Source organism: Sturnus vulgaris, chromosome 1 (genome assembly GCF_052056855.1).
Source record: "Sturnus vulgaris isolate bStuVul1 chromosome 1, bStuVul1.hap1, whole genome shotgun sequence".
Taxonomy (NCBI): domain Eukaryota; kingdom Metazoa; phylum Chordata; class Aves; order Passeriformes; family Sturnidae; genus Sturnus; species Sturnus vulgaris.
This window is the reverse complement of record NC_142243.1, coordinates 105,853,964-105,874,388: the sequence shown is the minus strand read 5'-3', so window position 1 is coordinate 105,874,388 and position 20,425 is coordinate 105,853,964. Positions and strand designations below refer to the sequence as shown.

Here is a 20,425-nt window from a genome sequence, read left to right as displayed (position 1 = left end):
ATTTCCGAATAATGTATCACTTGAAAAAGGAAACAAAATCAGTTCCTGTTTTGGCTCCTAAAATATCTTGGTGACAGATTTACCTTAAGCTCGAGGTGGCAACAAAGAACAAAACTTAGAGAAAAGTCTGACCTCAGAACTGCCAAGCTTTCCTGCTTTGCCTTTGCATGGGGAATAAACTTCCAGACTGCCACTTGGGCTGGTGTTTGACACCAGGATGGTGCTGCCTGCCACTCCTGCTCAGGAGTTTCCAACCTTCCTTCTTTTACCAGGCTCTTTGCAACAAAGAGTCACTGTAATTTTCAGCCTCCAGCACAGCAAGTGAAAAATCCCAGTATTCTGGGACCTGTATACTGAGAAAAGTTTGGAAGAAACAGGGAGTTAGTGTTAGGGGCCAAACCCTGCATAGGCTTTGAGAAGTTGCATTAAGGACATGAGACCCATTAAGGATATGAGAGTCCCTCACAAGGACTCCGACCAATAGTCTAGCTTCAGGATGACTGGGGGGAATATTATAAAATATAATATAATATGTGGTGCACAGGTGTGAGACAGATTGTCATATCAACTGTTAAAACAGGATGCTGCTCTTTGAGAATTCATTTTTTTGGTTGATTGTTCAGTCAATTGAAAGAAAACAACTGGACTCTGAAAATTAGTGGTAGAAAATGCTGGTGTTTTTAAGATTTCCCTGTCACTGCAAGTGGCTGTAACAGGATATTCTCTGCAGCTCAGTACAATTCAAGTAACTCAAACAATAATCTCTCAGTCAATTGTTTGGGGAGGTTGTTCCAGAGACTAGTAAGCATCACTTCTGAATCCAGTCTGAATTTTCTTTGCTCAGAATGTTTGGGCTTATTTTCCACATAGGGCAAGGTGAAGGCTTGTCCTTCTCTCTTGCTAGAGGAATATGCTTCCCAGCAGACCTGCTGCCTCTCATTTTTGAGGACAACATTAACTCCAGAGGTGGAAATGAATTTTCACTGCTTTTCACTCCATTTCACCTGCAGAGCTAGGGGATGGAGATGTATCCCATTCTGAGTCACACACACATCTACTGAGCTGTCAACAGAAGGTCAGATTCCAAGGATAAATTCTTCACCCACTTGAACTTACACAAAACAATTGAGCACTTTTTCCCTCTGACAACAGTCCAGCACTGGCCTAGCTTGACCAGAGAGGCTGTGGCATCTCTGCACTTGGAGGTTTTTCAGGATCCATTTGAACAGTCCTGTACAACCCATTCTGACCTCAGAGTGTACCATGCTGGAAGCAGAAGGTTCAACTAGAGGCTTCCTGACAGCCCATGGAGTCTAAGTTTCCTAAGTTTTCCTATGACTCTATTATCTTGGGCCTGCTCTTCTGTGTTTAAGCTGACCTCTGGTCATGAAATCGAAGAAGGGAGGGAGGGCAGCATCATATAGCTGCCCTTGAAATCAGTTCAGACTGCAGAAGCTCAGAGATGGGGGGATGATCTTGGTGCACCTGCTGCTGCTGCTAACACCTTCTCTTGTTGGAAGGCAGGCATACAATAACACCACTGCTGAGGGTTGTTGTGGGATAAGTCTCTTCAGAAGATTAATTCACTCTCCTTAGGATTCAGGTGCACTGGGCAAGAGCACAAAAGCAGAGCAGTAGCTGTGGACATTATCTTGAAAATTGTCTCAGAGATAATGATGAGGCTGGAGTTTCTCTCCATGTTTCCTTCATTACCGGTACCTATATCCCCATCAGAAAGATCGTAATTGGTGCCTTAAGAGCATGAACTGGTATAGATTGACAAGTTATTCTCTGTAGTTTTCACAGTCTTGATTTTAAAACTCTTTCCACACTGAACATATTTGATCCATTTATTGGGATCCTAGGTGTAAGAATTGCTGCTATTCTGCCATTACCTCTGTGAAGTTAGGTATTTAACTCTAATCCATTGTCAGACACAGGTTTTTATTGCAGAAAGTTTAACATCCTAGTAACATTTGACTTCATTGCCAGCTGGAAGGGAAGAGTGAGAACACCTCCGGAGAAACAGGTCTCAGTTTGGATGCAAAGGGAGCTTTTAAAAGGGAAAGAGAGGAGCACAAGAAGCTTCTGGCTGACAGTCACAGCGTGGTGATGGACCTCCGCTGGCAAATCCAGCACAGTGAGAAGAACTGGAACCGGGAAAAGGTGGAGCTCTTGGACAGGCTTGATAGAGACAGGCAAGAATGGGACCGTCAAAAGAAGGAGCTGCTCAGGCGGATAGAGCAGGTAAGGAGCTGTCAGGTAAGGAGTCATCTCGGGAGAGCAGTGCCTGTCTGAAAGAATGAGACCCTTGTACTATTGCTACACTCAGGCCAAGCCCAAGGGACAGCATTAAGAAGCAGCACAGGAATTATTTTGCTTCCTTGGCTACATCAATGTTTCTCATGTTACGAAACAATTTATATACACAAGAGAATAAAAGGAAAATGTTCATAATCCCTATAAAAAACCACTTATGAGAAATCAGCTCTAGGTTAGAGGTCATTTCCTCATTTCAATTACCCTGGACAAGCACAGTCACATTCTGCTTGAAAGCCTTAGTGCATCTGTGTGCTGAAACGCTCAACCCACAGAGTTATTCAAGGTTTGGTGTATATAGCTTCTTGCTGTATGAAAGCAGTTCATCTATGAATTAGCCACCAAAGATGCAGCTGCTGCAACTATTCAGTCTCAACTGAATTCTTTTTCTCTGGCAAGGGAAAACAGGGGCTAACATGAAGAGCCTTGACTGATAACAAACACATTTATCAGTACCAAACATTTGGAAGAATGTTGGTCACGTGAATTTTGTGCAAATCTCTGTTATCATTTGCAAATCTGGGAAATGTATACCTACCCCCTTGTTTTCATGCCTATCTGTATTTTCCTCTGCTTAGTATTAGAGACAAATAATGCCTAGTGAATTTATTATCAAGCTGGAATCCACACAAAAAATGAAGCTTTATGAGTGAGAGTTAAAACACTGTTTTTGACTGAACACTGTTCAGCTCCGAGTCATGCATTCCAGGGAAAGCAAGAGAAACAACTGAAGTTGGGTCCTCAATTAACTGAATGCTTTCTATCCTTAGGACATCAGAAATGGAACCACACCAGACTTGTGCATGCTTTTTAGATAGCATTATACTTGAGCAAAACACAGAGTGCCCTCACAGGTTTAAATCAATGAAAGGCCAGTGTAACTTCATGACCAATTTTTGAAAAAGATTCATTGTCTATGTCTCGTGTTCCCATGTTAGGGCTGCAACAAGAAGTTACAGAAAAGACATCAGGCTGGAAATATTATGAGTACAAGACTAAACCTTGGTTTGAGCTGCAGCTGTTAAACCCACAGAGAAGCACTTAGGAAAATCCCATGTTCATGTGGGTATTTCTAAAATCAATGCTAAAAGTGTAGGTCTGAGTGGGCAGTGCCAAACATGAAGACAAAGAAAGGTGATTTTTTTGAGCTTCTAAATTTCAAAATATCCACAAACTATATTCTGGACTTTTTAATCTCCTATATATCTGAGGGTTTTGTGTGTACTTCATGAAGCTTTTTGAGCTAGCCCTTATAATGCAACACAGTAGTGCATCTCCTAAGATAAAACCTTCAGAGCCTATAAGCCTTATAGCAAAGCTCATCATGCAAAGTTCCTGGTTTGCAGGGTTCAGTGGCAGAAGGTGCTTAGTTAGTTCTTCATGGCTTGACTGGGCTGGTTTCTAACTGTTGGGTTGTAGTGGCCAAACTACCTCCTATGGATTCTTTATGTACAATAGCAATTAAATAACTCTCAGAAAATTTTCTGGTACACAAGGACGTAGACAAACTTTTCTTTGAAGAGTCACTGGTACCTCTTTGGATGTTTATTTTCCTGTCCTTATAAATTGTGGGCATAATTGTTAGATTTATCCTTAATAGCTTGAGGGACTTAACCTGATTGAAGACTGGGTTTTTTCCATTCCCTGGGAATGGGGCACATTGAAAGAAGCCACAGAGAAATTCCTGTTAATGTTACCTGGCTTTCAATTCTCTTAAAACCTGACATAACCTCTCAGTGTCATCTTGGGAGAGCCTGCAGAACAGCTCTTAGCTAGTGCTGGAACTGATTCCTTTTGTTATGTTTCTGAAGCCTCTGGGCTTTAACTATATATTTACTGTGCCAACAGAGTTGTACACAGAATTGGCAATGAATAGGGGAAATAAAAAATATTATATCAAGCTAATTTGAGGGACTAGATGACCAGAAATAGCATTTGAAATCTTGGCTACCTGCCTACAAAACTTCATAACTCCATCTTGCTTATAATCAAACATTTCCCTGTGTGACAAGAACCTTCTAAATATTTGCTAGCTTTTAGTTGAATATCCTCTCAGATTGCAGTCATGCCCTGCTTTATATGGAAACAATTAGTATATCACTGAAGTCCTACTCCCCAGGGTTTTGGTGTGTGTATTCCATGTATGGCAATATACAGAGGATGAGGAGACTACACCACTGTGTATGTTTGAAACAAAGTCTAAGACATTGCAGAAGCACGTGTGCCAAATTTCATTCTAATGCTTTTTGCCAGTCTGCTTTCATACAGCTCCTGAATAATACATGTATGATAAGGGGGAAGTCACACCAATGTATAAAATATATAAAATACTTTACTCTGGATGGTGATGGGAATACTGCTTGCATAGAAAAAACATGATGACCTACTTTCTTCAGAGCTCATAGTTGTTGTTTTTTCTTTTTAAGTACTCTGTCACTTCATTTTCCCTTAGAGAATCTCCCTCCCCTGTGCTCCTAAAGCTAATTGTGCACAGAGCACACTGACAAATATTTAAACCCACAAGATCACCTGTATGAAAAGCTGTGTATTTAAAGGTATAAACACATGGGGACTCAAAATTATTAGCGCAGTATTTGTCACTTTAATTCTTCTGTCAGCTCTCTGAGGTTCAGAGAGTAAGGCAGTATCCGATACTGTTCTCTCATAAAGATTTCCAGGTCATTGTCCTTACAGGATCCCTAAAACACTGAAGAGCTTGCAATTTAAGCCATATATAAAGAAAGCATGTAATTACCATTTTTCCTTCCTTTGAATCTTGCTCATATGCTCAGGAATGCCCTCCAGGATTTCTTGATATATACCTTCCAGACCCTGCCTTTATAAGACACCTCCCTTTAATAAAACTGTTTCAGATTTTGTATATCATGAGCAAAATACTGAAGATGCATTTCCCTTTTTGTAGACCTGAATCAAGAAAAAATCTCACTGTTTTCAGCTCAAGTATAAATATAATTATTTGGGACCTAAAATGTTCTGGGCTAAATTAAGCAATACAATGTCTGTTTATTTTTCCAAATACAAGCAACAAGCTGAATATGTTTTGTAGGTTCTCAGTTTCCAGGGCCCTTGGGAATGACTTGCATTTTCAGTTTATTGTCACTAATGCTGCTCCAGCAAAACATCAGAGCTCTTATCAGATTCCTGCAGTTATTTATCATGTTTGAAATTATCCCTTACTTCATCCATCCTGTTGTGTACAGTTAAAAGAGAAGCTGATCACATAATCTAATTTTAATATTGACAATTTCACTAATGGTTCGTCCTCTCTTCACCAGTTTTTAAAAAGTGTAGAGTTAATGGCTTTGATGCCTCTTCTATAAATGCACATTTTATTTGAACATGTTCTGCATGCCTAATTCATCCCTTTGACAGTGCTGTTCTGTACGAATACTCAATTTTCCAGCCATGCATTCACACTAGGCCATTTATAAAACGAAGCTTTGGTTTTTTGTTAAGCATAGTTTTCCACCTCTGGAAACAAGTGATGTACATAAAAGTGCAATTTTTGTGTTGCTGACCAGAAGAAAAATGTGTTTGTTTTGATTAGAAGGCAATTCACTCCCCCTTCCATCAGCTTCTGCTTGTACTGTTAGCAAGATTGCTTTTAAATAACAGTCTGTGTTGATTTGTTCCTTTAAAAACCAGATTACAGACAGATGCATTGTTTTGTATATACATATATACTCAGTGTGTATATATGTGTATATATATATACATGCAAATAAGCAAAACTGTACATATACACATTTAGTCACTCAAAATCCCTTGAGTAACAGCATCAAAGTTCTAGAGAAGTCTCCCTTTGTGGAGCAACCAGTAGAGCAAGGCCAGTGTCCCTTGGAGGCGCACCCCTGGGGCAGGACTGTAATCCCAGGGCATTGGGTGCCTTGCTCCTGGGGAAGGAGGAGTTCTGCCAAATGCCACACACTGCAGAAGTAATCGCTGCTCCTTCTAATCTGCCTTGTCTCCAGCTTCAGAAAGAAGCGAGCCCACGCAGAGGAGGTGGTTTGCTGTGTGACCAGAGCGAGAGTGGCCGCCGGCCGCTCGCGCCCCAGGGGAATCTCCGCGTGCCTCGTTCCATGGGCTCCAGGTCCTACTCTGACTCCGACACCATTCAGTTTGATGAGCGGGCGCTGTCCAAGCTGAAGGAGAGCGACCGGTGCAGCGCCACGGAAAACCTCTTTCTGGAATCACTGTCACTCGACTCCCCCGACGAGCCTGAGGAGCATCGCTCTCGGCACCTGGAGCGGGACAAATTCTTGACCGGACTAACAGAAGTATGAGCTCTTCTACATCTTACCATGCTGTCATGTTATCTCTTCTGTCAGAGCCAGTACAGCTTCCCTGCTGTAGGAAGTGAGATATTGTGTCACAGGCACTGCTTACAGTTACCCAGTAGTGAATTTGGTATGGACAAGTTTTCATTCCTTGTTATGAGCTGGTTAGACCAGTGCCAGTCACCTGGGAAACTTGGAGCCAGCCTGAAGGTCCCAGAGATTACTTCATCTTATGGCCATTCATATTACATATGAGAACTATATTTCACACAATATATTGGCTTAGAAGGTCTTAAATATTTTCCAATTGTAAGTACATACATATTTATGAAGAAACATGAGCTTTACTTTGTTAGTAAAGCAGCAAGTGCTGTAGAGAGGCACTTCTGATTGTTCCACTGTGGTTGCCTTCTAGACAGATCAGCATGAGTAAGTGAGATGAGATTTTAAAAAAATAAAGTTGTTCATCAGCAAAGTATCTACCCTGAAGTCACACCATAAAGCTATATAGATACAGAACACAGTGCTAAAAGATGGCAGTGGGAAATGGCAAATGAAGGCTGCGTCCTCCACCATGGCAGGCTTATTTCCATCAGTTCCAGGTTTTCACAATTTGTTTACATTTTTCTGAATGAAACCAAGGGTCCCTGTCCCCAAATGCTGCTACAATATGAAAGGATTGAGAAATCTAGCTCTTTGAGAGGAAGAAGAGAAAAAAGATTAAGAGAGGCAAGAAATGTCACTGCCTAGGTAGCTCTGTGTTCCAGTTAGATTTTCTTCCTTCAATGCCATAAGTGTATTGCTGGCATTGGTGTGGGATCCCATATTTATTATTTCTTAGGGTTTTTTTCATACATGTCCAAGTGGTCAGCAAAGAATGTTGGTAACACTATCAGGAAAGTTTTGTGGTTAATTTTGATTGTTGTTCCCATTCCTTCAAATTAAGTCTGATTTTCAGAGAAAATCTCTCTTCCCTTTTCTGATTTTCAGATATTACCACCATTAACAAAAGGATGGGCAGCAAAGTTTGTCCTTGGTGACATTTGCATAGCTTCTTTCCTTCAAAGAATGTTTTAGGGAAACCTGGACGAAGTAATTTTCCCTCAAAGGGTTTGCTGAAGCAAGACTGATTGGAGTTTAATGAGTAGCTTAACTGAGGATGCACAGAGGCAGCTGTATCTTGCTGACTCTACCTTTCACTATATTTTCTTTTTGGTAGTATCTGCAGTAGAAGTCAATCCAGCCTTCACCCTGATTATGCATTCAGTTAGGTCACATTTACTCTGCAGTAACTCCACTGAAGCTGCCAATGTTATTCCAGAATTATACCACAGTGAATGCAAGAAGGATCAGTTTACCTCTATTTTTTTCCCCTGGCCCAGGATAAATACCAGAAAGGTATTTGCTGAGTTAAACACTGCTGTTTTTAAACAGTCCCAGTTTGAAATACACTTTTGGTAGTGTTCTTGATTTCAAGAGGTCAAATAAAATATGTATGGTACCAATGCTCTTTTTTTTCCCCGACCCTATTTTGTATTCCCTGTAGTTTACTGGAAATATAAGTAAACAGTCAGAATGACTGTAGAGCAAATCCTTCAGAAGGAGCTATTCAAAACCCCAACTCATTATGGGAATTTTCACAGGGAAATAACTGCTATAAACACATCTTAATGCTGTTAGCAAGCTGTAGGTATTCCGTCTATGAACAAGCAAGTCTTCCCACACATTTAACATATCAAGCTTTAGGAATTTCAACTGGTGCCACTTGTTGGTTCCTAGAAAATGTATAATGAAATATTATGAAAAGAAACTCAGTTTATCTTTTTTTTCAGCACAGCTAGGCCTCTAGCATAAAGTAGATTATCTCCATAGCAAAAAGTCAGTCAAAAATATATAGTCCAAAACAATATATTGCGGAAAAAAACACCTTTTTTGGCCTACATCTGCTTGTGATTGCATGGGAATATAAAAGTTCAAGGCTGTTGTAGATTTGGCATATATGCTTTACCTGTGCAATGTGTTATCCTGATGGGATTGCCCACTCTCTTGCCTATATACAAAGTGAAGAATATTCCCACTGGCACTTTAAGAATCTATATCAGAGAGAGAAAATCAGACAATTTTTAGAGACAAACATACCTGGTGCAACTAATGGGAAGTGGATGACAAAATACCCATAGGCTAATGCCACCAACACCTTTAGAAATAACTTCTCCTGCTTGTTTCTGTTTTCATTCAGGAGGAAGAAACACACAAAGGAAATCTTCAAAGGTGAGTAAAACTTACAAGGGAAAGCCCAGCAAATACTCAACTGCTGGAGCTATAACTCTCTGCACCCAAGCCACGGCTCCAGGATATAGCTATGCCACCTCCTAAACAGCCTGCAAGCCAGATTAATGGATTTATCCAGAGATTAATTTGTCTCAATATGCTTCTGTTCTACTCTGATTAACTTGGGCCACATTCAGCTGTCATGCACAAAGATCAAACTCTATGAAAGTGCGTGAAGCTGCAGCTCACAGTGAAATCTATGCCTGCCTTAGCAAGCAGTGCAGTACGCACTGCAGACATCAATGTATACAGCAAAACACTTGGTGCTGAGGACCTAATATGCTGCTGCATGTCAGGGATATTTTACTTTGAACTGGTTCTGGTCTTATCCCGTGGGTTGAATACCCACCAAACCCTAGAATGTATTAGTTGTGCTTCTGGAGCATCTTCCAGCTCATTTTCATCCCTAAGGAATGAAGCCTGTGCTCTCTGAGATTGCCTTCCTGATGCAAACCAGAGCATCTGACTAGGAAATCCATTTAGAAACCATACTCACCTGAATCCCTAACAGAGACACACCCAAACTGCAGCGAGAGCTCTTGATTAAAAGCTCACAGTGTGACTTGGCTGTATCCTCTGGATCACTGATCCATGAAAACCACTGTTTGCTGACTTCTCATCCAGCTTCAGTTACCTCATTGAACCGACTCTGATAGCTACACTCATTTTTATTTAGTCCCATTCAAAAATTTTGATACATTTTTTTCTGAAAACAAAGGAGTAGGATAACTCATCTGAATGCCTGTGATTTGTACAAATTAGTGAAATGTGGGAGAGCAAAGAATTCAGCATTATCACTTAGAGATTCCTTTTGGTTAAATTTGAGCATGAGCTGAACTCACCAAGCTAGTTCAATGTACCAGCATTTCTTCTGGTTGTCCCACATCACTGCACACCAGCTGTGCAGCCTGGGCAGTCTCAGGAATGGGGGTGGACTTGATGATTTCCCAGCAGGTCAGAAATACTCTACACTTGCTTTGAAAAGTGTGCCTTGTATTGTCACAAGCACTATTTCCTGTGAATGGTATAATTTTGAGATGCATCCTACTGCTCCACATTACAGATATTCACCAAGCAGTAATCCATGAGAAAGCATTAAATTAAGAGCCTCTAGTAAACCATTTGGTACTTTTAATGGCTCATTACAGATGTTTTTGTTCACAGCTATTTCAAAGATAATAAAAGGGGACTTAAATGAAAGAAAGGGCTAAAGGAAAGAAAATTAGGAAAAGGTTTTTCATGCAGGGAGTACTTGGGCACTGGAACAAGCTTCCCAGGGAAGTGGTCATGGTATCAAGCCTGCCAGAGTTCAGAAAGTGTGTAGACAGTTCCCTCAGGCACATAGTGTCATATTTAGGGTATCCTGTGCAGAGCCAAGAGTTAGACTTGGATGGTCCTTGTGGGCCCCTTCCAACTCAGAACAGTCTATGATTCGATGATTGAAGTGGTTTTATATGTAAGTAGATAGTGAAAGTTTGGTTTCCAGAGTTTGCTGCTGAAAACAAGTTACTCTGTGACAATTTCCAGGTGCATGACTAACTCTCTTGTATTCTTCTCTCCAGGGCAATGTCAGTTTCTTCCATGTCCGAATTTCAGCGCCTCATGGATATTTCTCCATTTCTACCAGAAAAAAATTTGCCTTCATCTGGCAGCAAAGATGATATAACCCCTCCCTTGTCTCCTGATGATTTGAAATACATTGAGGAGTTCAACAAAAACTGGGATTACAGTAACACTAGGAACCATGGTGGGGCAACTGAGAAGCCTGCAGAGGGTTGGGGCGAAAGGACAGAAATTGGAAAAGCTGGGAATGATCCCGCTTCAGATCCATTCCAGGCATCCTCATGGTACCTCACCACCAGTGTCACTATGACCACCAACACCATGACCAGCCCGGAGCACTGCCAGAAGCAGCCAACGAGGAGTCACAGTGTAACTGACAAAATGGGAGTTCGGGTGTTTCACAGCCCACCCGTGGTCCGTAGGTTTGATAACTCAGTGATAGCTGGCAGTGACGGGAAAAACCAGGCTGAGCCAGACTTCCTGTTTTCTGTGACCAAAGCTATGGGGAACGTCACTGAGACAAAAGGTGCTTCCTCAGATATGTTTGGAAGGTGGTCTTGTGACCTGGCCAAACACCATAAAGATTTTCTGGAGAACGGTCTTCATCCCATTGAACGTCCTATTTGCACTACTGTGGGCTTTGCCTCACCCTTGCACAGCTTGGAGATGTCCAAGAACATGAGTGATGACATGAAGGAGGTGGCTTTCTCTGTCCGGAACGCAATACGCTCCAATTCCACAGAGCCGCAGTTTAAGGACACGGCGTGCCAAACCAACGGCATGAGAACGACAGGGACACAGACCACCCAGACCATCAGCGTCGGCTTGCAGACAGAAACCCTGCGCAGTATCACCAGCAGTCCCCACAAGTGTCTGACACCAAAGGGGGGGTCCACGCCTGTCTCTTCGCCATCCAGAAGCCTGAGAAGCAGGCAGGTGACCCCCGTCATTGAAAAGGTCCAGGCTAAGTTTGAACGTACATGCTGCTCCCCCAAATACGGCTCTCCAAAGCTGCAAAGAAAAGTCCTTCCCAAATCAGACCAGCCAAACAACCGGACTTTGCCTGGCACACCTCAGAAAGGATTCAGTGAGTCCGCTTGGGCTCGATCAACTACCACACGGGAGAGTCCTGTCCACACCACTATCAACGATGGCCTGTCCAGCTTGTTCAACATCATTGACCATAGCCCCATCTTTCATGAGACCTTCCAAAAATGCCCCAGGTCTGGCAGCCGGTCCAGGTCAGCAGAACCCAGAGCAGAGCTGGGCACGTTGCAGGAGCCATGTACAAATGCCCGTGGCAGATCGCCCAGTCCTCTCCGGCTGGGGACAGAGACACAAAAGGAAGAAGGAACTGAGGTGACAAGTATTAGGCAGGACTTATCTGCTCCTCCAGGGTACACACTCGCAGAAAATGCTGCCAGGATCTTGAATAAGAAACTTTTGGAGCATGCCTTAAAGGAAGAGAGAAGGCTATCTTCACACAGCCCACCAAATCTTAGCAATGACAACAGCACAGGAGAAATTGTCAAAGTAGATCCAGGGTCCATAGAGGTAATGAGTTTGCTTGTTTTTCCTCCTATAGCTAAGTGCACTCTTCTTTGAGCAAATGTATTATGAGATCTCTTGCAGTCCTAGTGAGTATTTACAGTGAATATCCTAGTCCTGTCCAGGTACTACCAGCAATTTCCATTCATTAAACTTTGGATTAGTCACTGAAGAATGCATGAAGGAATTGAATTTCTATCCTGGCATCTTATTTGGCTTGAAAGCATCAGAAGAGTTTTATCCTTTATAGGATAAAAAATGGTTCTTCCCTGAATGGCTGGGATAAGTGTTTTCTGTCACACAATGCACCACATGTTACAGATGCTCTAGGGACACTAGGTGTGAGTAAATTTTTATGCTGGATGGAAAGGTAGATTCTGTCTCCTATACAAGAATGAGTCTTAACAAGTTCGTGTGAAAAATAGTATCTACAATACCCTGGACCTAAACTTCAGGGCCTTCAGCATGTCTTTTCTGAATGTATCTGATTAAGTTTGGCTCAGGTCTGTGAATGTGATTGAATGACATGATGTTTGGTGCTGACTGCTGCTTCCTCACAAAAATAACAAAAAGCAAAAAATACACATATAATCAGTTAATCTAGGCACATACCTATTTAGTATTTAAGAGCTCCTTGCTGATATTTTGTCATCAACAGTGTAACACTCATCATCTGTCTCAGCAAATGTGTCCAGATGTTGGAGGTCAGGCTAAGGTGCAGCAGCAATCAACAAAAAGAGAAGGTGTAATAAGGGATGAAAGCTTTCAGTTACCAGTATTTAAACCTCCTGTTTCTGGTGAACCTTTGAGAGCACTTGAGAGTCTTACTCTTAAGAAGCCTAGAAAAGCTGAATTATGCCCAGCTCTTACATGCATATGTTGCCTTTCTGGTACAGCCATGAAAAGGGGTGTACTGCTGGGTGGTGACAGTCCCCAGGGCAGAGGCAAGCACTCCTCATCCTCTTTGCCCTGTTCTGTCCCTCTAGCATCCCAGTCTCGTGGTGAGCCCTGGCTCCGGGGAAGCAGCTCCTTGAGCCCTGCACACCCCATACATCCACCTTGCCTTTGCTGGGCAGACTCCTCCTACCCCTGCCTCAGATACCTCCAAAGGGAAGGTTCAAACCCCATTTTCTAACTCAACGTTTAATGTAAGGGATTTCTGGGGACTTGAGAGCTGAAACCTTTGGTCTGCAGTTCACCTTGCCCTACTGGGTGGTTCTCAATGTACAATCAGTTCCCTTTTTGTAGGTACTGCTCAGAGGATGTGATCTCTTTTGCCTAATAGACAATCCAAACTTGAGGATATATTCCCTATGTGCAGTTTAAACAGATATAAGCAGGGAAGTTTTTACATTAAAAAAAAAAAAAGAAACCACACGCACATTATAAATACTAATGAGTGAAAATGTGCACCAACCTCAGAGTGAATAAAGGTGGGAAGTAGCCTCATTTATTTGACTTCTTCCAGCTGTCTGAATTTTGTCCTTAGTTTGAAATACTGGGAATACACTACAGGTCCTTATAAGGAAATGTGTTGAACTCTGAAGTTCAATTCATCTTTTACTTCAAGGTATCCCTGGAAACTCTTTATTTCCTCCTGTATCTTTTAACTGCCTCAGTCGATTTCAAATATAAGTAGATGGATGTCATCTCACATCATCACAAATTGCTGTTGGCAAAACACAGACTAGCAGCAGTACCTGAGTTTGATACAGAGAAAGATTTGGGTCAATGCTATTTAGAGAAAACTCATTGAACATCAAATTGGTAGAAAATTGCTCCTTTTTGTGAATTTTCAGTATTTTTTGCCTAATTTTTTGAGTTATGAGCTCTAGAGCTAAGTCTAGTTTCTCCTTGCAGCTCCTATATGGCTGTTACGACTGTAGTCTAGATGCACAGGTTTTGTTCTTTGGCTGGCCCTGGCATTTCTCAGGAATGTGGATTGAAAAGGAAACTGATGGGCATTCACACAAGGAGCTTAGCTTTTCCTGAGTGAGGTGGTGCTCTGGAAGATGTACTCAAGGGAAGCATGGGTTTGCTGTTGAAAAAAACCACCCACAAATAAGTTTAGACTCTGCAGGTGCCTTGGGTTATTTGTGGATTACCCTGACCACACAAATTACACTTTGTGCAAATTCCATTTAGCCCATTTTGTACAAAGCCAGACACAGCTGTTCAGGGAATTATGATCTTGAAGGAGGCAGGTTTGTGCTTTGGGCAGCGCTGACACAATGCTTCCACCCTCCTGGAGATCTCTGCTCTGCTTCCCTCTCACCTGTTGGTTTCTGGCCAAGTCAAGTGCCCTTCTTACCACCAAACACCTTCTGGGTTCTGCAGCCATGGCATATTAATGACTTTTAAACTTGCATGCAGCACCTGTTGGTGACTTTTGCTTAATTTGAGCTTCTGAGTTCTTGAGTTACATAATTTACATCTATATTCCTGCTACAAATATGAAATCTAGTTCATATATTTATCTATTTATGTAGATGTGCGTGTGAGTGTGAATGTGAGTGTATATGCACACAGAGTAGCAATAACTTCATATTTTCTAACTTGCCCAGAGCTGCTTACAAGCAAATTCATATCCACATAGTGTGGCCTACTAGTATCGTATCCCTAAACCCCTATTTTACTTGCATATAATAGGATTTATAAATTTTAGTATTAAAAACACAGATTAGCATTACCTAACTAGCAACCCAAGAGCTTTACCAACATTTTGCTTTTATGACTAGCAAGGGTGTAAATTGTGGAGGTTACACAACAGTCCTGGACTGGGAGTCAGACCCGTTTCTAGAAACAACACTGTGAAAGGACCATCCACACAGACCCACGGATGAGAGAGCAGGGGCTGCATCCTCTGCTCGCCAGGACAAAGCAATTGCTACAGGCTTGCTGCTGAACCATTCAGCATGGGAGGTGGAATGCTGAAAATCAGGGAAAGTGTTGTCAGAACTAAAGAGCTTTTGGTTAAGCTTGAATTTCCTATCCAGCATCGCTGTTGAAGAAAAACAAAGGGGAAAGGTGAGGTAAAGAGTTGTCACGAAACCTTAGCAATGTAAGTGTAAGCAAAAAAAATAACAGTCATTTTCTTGCTTGATAAAGATTTTCTAAGCAGAAACTCTCCCTTGAAATCAAATGAAGGGAAAAAAAATACAGCTTTATTCCTCTCATGGTAATGTGGTTTTTCCCTAGCTCCAATCAAGGTTGACAAAGGATAACAGATATCTTTCTCTGCTGAGTAGAAATGTTTGATTTGCTTATTGCTATGTCCACTTCTGAAACTGTGCTAGGATTGTAAAAGGTTGGTTTGTTTGCTTCCTTCCTTTCTAAGCCTTTTTTCTGCTAGTGGCTTACCTTTTATTTTTGATTATTAGTTTCCCTGTGATAACACTGGTAACATGATCTGAATGAGAAGTAACATCGGGAGAGTTCTTCCTTGCTGACATGAAATCTTCACTTCAAAAAAAATAATCAATTAAAACAGTTCTTTCCAACCTACTTGCTTTCTTTTTCTTTTCTGTCTGTTCTGTCCAGAACCAAACTGTCTTATTAACTGCCCCCTGGGGACTCTAACCCTGCCTGCCTCACTGCTGTAAGTCCTTTCTACCTTGTTTCCAGAGCTTTCCGAAAGCGGTCACTCTTGAACATGTGTGTTAACAGAGGGAAATAAATGACCACAACTCCAGAGGTATCAGCACTCACCTGACATCCCTGTGGGGTCCTTTATATGGTCCTTCCTTTGTATATCAGGTCCTTCCTGACCTGACAGTCAGGAAGAGCCCGGGATAGGAGCTCATCTGCTGTGTCCTGCAGCAGGACAGGCTGTGAAGGGGTCACACTTAGGTCAAAATTTGTGCTGTTGGGTTTTTTGCTAAGCTTTTAAAAATTGGCAAAATATAAGACCGACACAAAGGTATGCAAAAATGTTGGGGAGGGATTCAGATTTATGATAAATATTTTTTTTCTTTTCTTTTCCCTTTTTTTTTTTGCAAATGCACAGCACTGTGCAGAGCTCCTGGCTGCCCCAGAGCACCTTCCCTCCAGCTCTGGCTACAGAAGCAGGTGGAGAGGGCTGGGAAGGGGGCTTCAGCACCAGCCTGTGGATAAAGGCTGAAATCACCTTTGCTCATTTAGCAGTTCTGGGCCCAGTTCTGTCCAGTGGCTGTGGTTGCCAAAGTAGAGGAAAGACACTGTGCAGCCATAAGCTGTGACCATCCATTCTGCCTCAGAGAAAAGAGAAACCTATTTTCTTTCTTTATTAATACAGGCATAACCATGGTACCTGACGGCCTGTTTTAGAAACTGAAGTTGAATCATCTTTCCCATTTTCAGTGTTCAGGCTAAGAAGTGCTGCCTGTCCACCAACACCCCTGAGCAACTACCAAACTAAATTACCCACTGGCTATTTATTTTTTAAAAAAACATTTCTAGCTATGACAGCTACATGAAGTAAGGGAGGAGGGGTTTTCACAAACCATTCTGCAGAGTTTCCTTGTCATGTCTGGATTTCCATGCTGCAAGTGGGGGTGACTGACTCAGCAGCACTTTATAAGATTATGCTGCCAGTCACTTTTGGCCCTGGAGCAATATCCATCACCAGCACAGCCTTGTGAGGTGCTGGGCATGTGTACATCACAGATAAGATGAGCTTAACCCTGCTGTTTGGTAAAAGCTGACCAACATCTGCAGTCATGCTGGAGAGAGGCTTTTGAACTGGGAGGCAGCAGTGGAAATAAATTTTGTTATTGCTGTGCTAACTCTGATTTACTGCTCTGAAACTAGGATAAAGCAGCTAGGAGCAATCAGCACTATAAAGATATCATTTTAAGCCTCCTTTTTGAAAGAGGCTAAGACAAAACCCGCAAATCTCATAGCCTCAATTCACTGTGCTGTGCTGCCCATGACTGCTGCTGCGCAGATGGATTTCTCTTAACAAATCTGAGTCTAGTGGCAGCTTTCACAGACCATATGCTGCCCCAGGCACAATGGGATAAGGTGAAGTAAGGACACACAGGCAATCTTTTTGTTAGCACCAATTTATACTTCAGCCCTACTGCTGTTTTAGCAAGGGTCGTGAAGTTCATGGCACAGAGATGGGGCAGGGGTTGAGGATGCAGAGAGAAGGAGGTGCAGGCTGAGGTGCTCTGAGAGTGCCGAGGGCAGCTGGTCATAGTTCTTCCTCAAGCACTGGTGTGCAGCTGTAGATCACCCCACAGCTGCATGCTGCCCAAAAGTACCTGGGTTGACCCTTCACTGAGGCTTCCCCAAGTCCAACAATGCACTCTCTCCAAAACAGGTGTCACCAGCTCCATTTCTCATACCTCATTTCTATGTCTTCAAAATTGGTCTTTCTGTCCTATGACGTTCATGTTTGGTCTTACTGCAATTGAGAAGTTCAATGTTCAGTGCTCAGTGTATCACCTTGTTTGTTCACTGTCAATCACATCATGTTACCTACTCCAATATTCTCCACCCTTAGTCACTATTTTCCTTCTCCATGTGAAACTACGTGCTGAATCCTGGCCTTCCTGCTGCCTTGGTATCCCTGCGCCTTACTGTGCCAGAGCTTCACCTTTGCATTGTATATTTTTTTTTCCTCTCTCTTCATTTATCACCAGTTTGCATTCTGACTTTGGTTTTTATTGAACTCACCTGTACCTTCCAGTGACTGCTGCTTGGTGTACACATTGCTAGAGGTTGTCTAACTGCTCTGATTTGCTTTTATAAATTGCAAAGTATGCAGTGAAATTCAGAAGTTTGGCTTTGGCCCTATGAGACTTTCACAGCCACTCATCTTGATGTAGGGAGCATTCAGAGCAAGGCAAGGGGCACAGCTGTACTTTAAGCAAAGTCCATGAATATTAGAGGCATTACCAACTTAGTGCCAGGGTGAAAAATCACAACTGCATATTATTTCTAATTGCAAAAGCAAGCTAACCAAGCCGGAACAAGTGGAAACCTGGTGAAGGAATAAAATTTACAATTTCTTCCATTTCTGTGAATGTTGCCTTTAACATACAGTACCTCTGAATCCTGTAATTCAGGCTTCAGCAGATGGAAGTTAGAAGCGGTGATCCAGAAAATGAAATCTGTAGGTAAGCCTCATCTTTAACCCAGCTGGAGATCATAACCACCCCTGTAGTCATCATTGTGTGCTGAGAAGTCTCCTGCATGTCAGTCTGAATTCTGAAGGAGAAAAAAAGGTGACAGGGGTTGATTTTTCACCCCTCTTGCAAATGCCAAATCTGGCCTTTTTATGCCAGGTCAGCACTTAGAGTAAAGTGTTGAATAGTGGGTTTTCCTGAATTATTATGCAAATGTAATTTTTAGCTCTTCTCTTTCTAGCAGGAGGAGAAATAGCAATTGGAAGTTTGTCAGCTACTCCAACTCACTCTCTTTCTTTCATTGTCTCCTTACCTGTTCCATAAACCATGGCCACACGTGCAGATACCTGGAGCCCACATGCAGCTGCGTGCTCGCTGCTTGCTTCTGCCCCGCGCCGTGCCCTGCGCTTAGCTTTAGTTCTGCGGGTTTGTTCCTTAATTCTTCGCGCATCCCGACAGTCCCTGATGCCACTCACTAACCGCTGTTTTGCTCTCTTGGCTGCCAAGGAACTGCCTTGTTCTGCACTAGCCCCGTCCCTCCAACCCTGCTTCTCCCGGCCAGAGAGACCAGCGAACCGGCGCCCACCGTCACGATGGGCCTCACATTCCCCTACTGCCTCACAGTCACAGTCCACCGGAGACCTGACGTCCTCAGAGGAGCGTGGAAGCAAGGAGATGCTGGCAGAGACCCCCAGCCAGGGAGGAGAGCCAGCCTGACTCCGCATGGGAACAGGGCGGGCCACCACTCGCCTCCTCCAGGTCGCCCGCCAGCCGTCTCTGCCACCAAGGAGGGAGATCCGCTTGGAGAGGTCAAAGAATGTTCTCAGACACAGCTGCTGAATGTCCGACCTGGGAAACAGAGGTGTTTCTAGAATGAAACAGTTAATGTGCCTGTAATAACTTAATTTTTTTCATAGCTGAGAAAACTATTTTTGTCTCCATCTTTTCTACATACAGTATATTAACAAAAACGAACAAAAAAAATTAAAGGGTTAAAATGATATAAAGTAAGATTTAAAATAAAATGTAAATTAAGTTTTAAGGGAATTTGAATACGTGCTCGCGCTCTCTCCAAATACTGACTGCCTTTTGGTTATATTTGCACTGTTACGTTTTCAGTTTTGGTTTTGGGTATTTTGGGTTGTTTTTTTAGGTTTTTTTTTTATTTCATGTAAAACTAGGGTCTTAAGTTAATTTTATTCTATTTTAATGTCAGTGTTATCGGTTTTTAAAGGTAAGGTTCTTAAAGATGCTTCAACTGTCTGAAGCGATACCTTTTAAGTAGTGAAGAAAGCCATTAAGCTCGTTCACTAGACTTGTAATTAGTTGAGATGGAGGGGAATACAGGTAAACACAAGTAAATGTGTAAAAAAAAACAAAGAAAAGAATGCCTCAGAAAGTCTTACAGAGTTAGCTGTAAAATACACCTACAATACTTGACTTGCATGCCTCTGGGTCCTCGCACTTTAGTGCATGTACATACTGCTACTGTACCATCACATAAATGTGAGTCAATCTGTTTCACTGTAATATTGTTGTGAATTTACCTGTACTGTACTTTTATTGTTGGTATTCTTGCATTGACTATACAAAAAAGAATTTTTAAATTATTGTTAGCAGTTCAACTGGCTATGTACAGAGTTTACTGAGAACTTCCTTTGTTTTGGAAAAACCATGGAAATCTCTGGGCATACTAAATTGTAACTGGTCTTGTTTAAGAGTCTGTTGGAGACCATGTGAAGTGGAAATAAAACCCTCAGTATTTACAAGCTGCTCGAGTGCTTCATAATGTTTTTTTTTATGATGGTACTTCCCAGGTTCATTTAACTGGGGGAAATAAAAGCCCCTGAACTCCTCTTTTATTCATAAGGGAAGAAAAAAGCTTCCTTATATGAAATAAATCACAGCAAAAACAAAAATTATGCTGTGCTCCCTCCACGGGCTCCTGTGAACACTGGATCAGACCGTGGGAAAGTTTCTAAATTTCCTCCCTGAACTCCACAGAACATATACTCACACAGATTGTAGGACCCATCCTCTCAGTTTCTCTGAGGCCCTATGGCTTGTTGTTTTCTCACTCCTGGGAGTGAAAGCAAGCCAGCTAAATGGAACACCTGAAATATGACATGTCCAGTATTAATCTAAGCTTATGTACCATCTGCATTACACACAGAGACCAATAAACAGGGAATTTGTAAAACTGGAGGCTAACAATGAGAAGTAAATGCAGCCAAGAATTCATGCATCTGAGAGGTG

At 42.2% G+C, this 20,425-nt stretch overlaps 1 protein-coding gene across 8 annotated transcripts in view; it reads left to right on the top strand.

Annotated features, from left to right (window-relative positions):
- The window catches only part of MTCL1 (microtubule crosslinking factor 1), a 103,058-nt gene extending 83,120 nt beyond the window's left edge, over positions 1-19,938 (top strand). For 6 of the 8 annotated variants that reach the window (XM_014871222.2, XM_088173267.1, XM_088173245.1 and 3 more), the window contains 5 exons: positions 1,993-2,247; positions 6,312-6,617; positions 8,857-8,888; positions 10,511-12,065; positions 18,677-19,938. In XM_014871222.2, the coding sequence (XP_014726708.2) occupies positions 1,993-2,247; positions 6,312-6,617; positions 8,857-8,888; positions 10,511-12,065; positions 18,677-18,886 (2,358 nt within the window). In that variant the 3' untranslated portion in view covers positions 18,887-19,938. Of the gene's footprint in view, positions 1-1,992; positions 2,248-6,311; positions 6,618-8,856; positions 8,889-10,510; positions 12,066-15,599; positions 15,658-18,676 lie in introns of all 8 variants that reach the window. The other 2 variants (XM_088173271.1, XM_088173260.1) reach the window with 1 other exon arrangement.
- Positions 19,939-20,425: the final 487 nt, after the last annotated feature.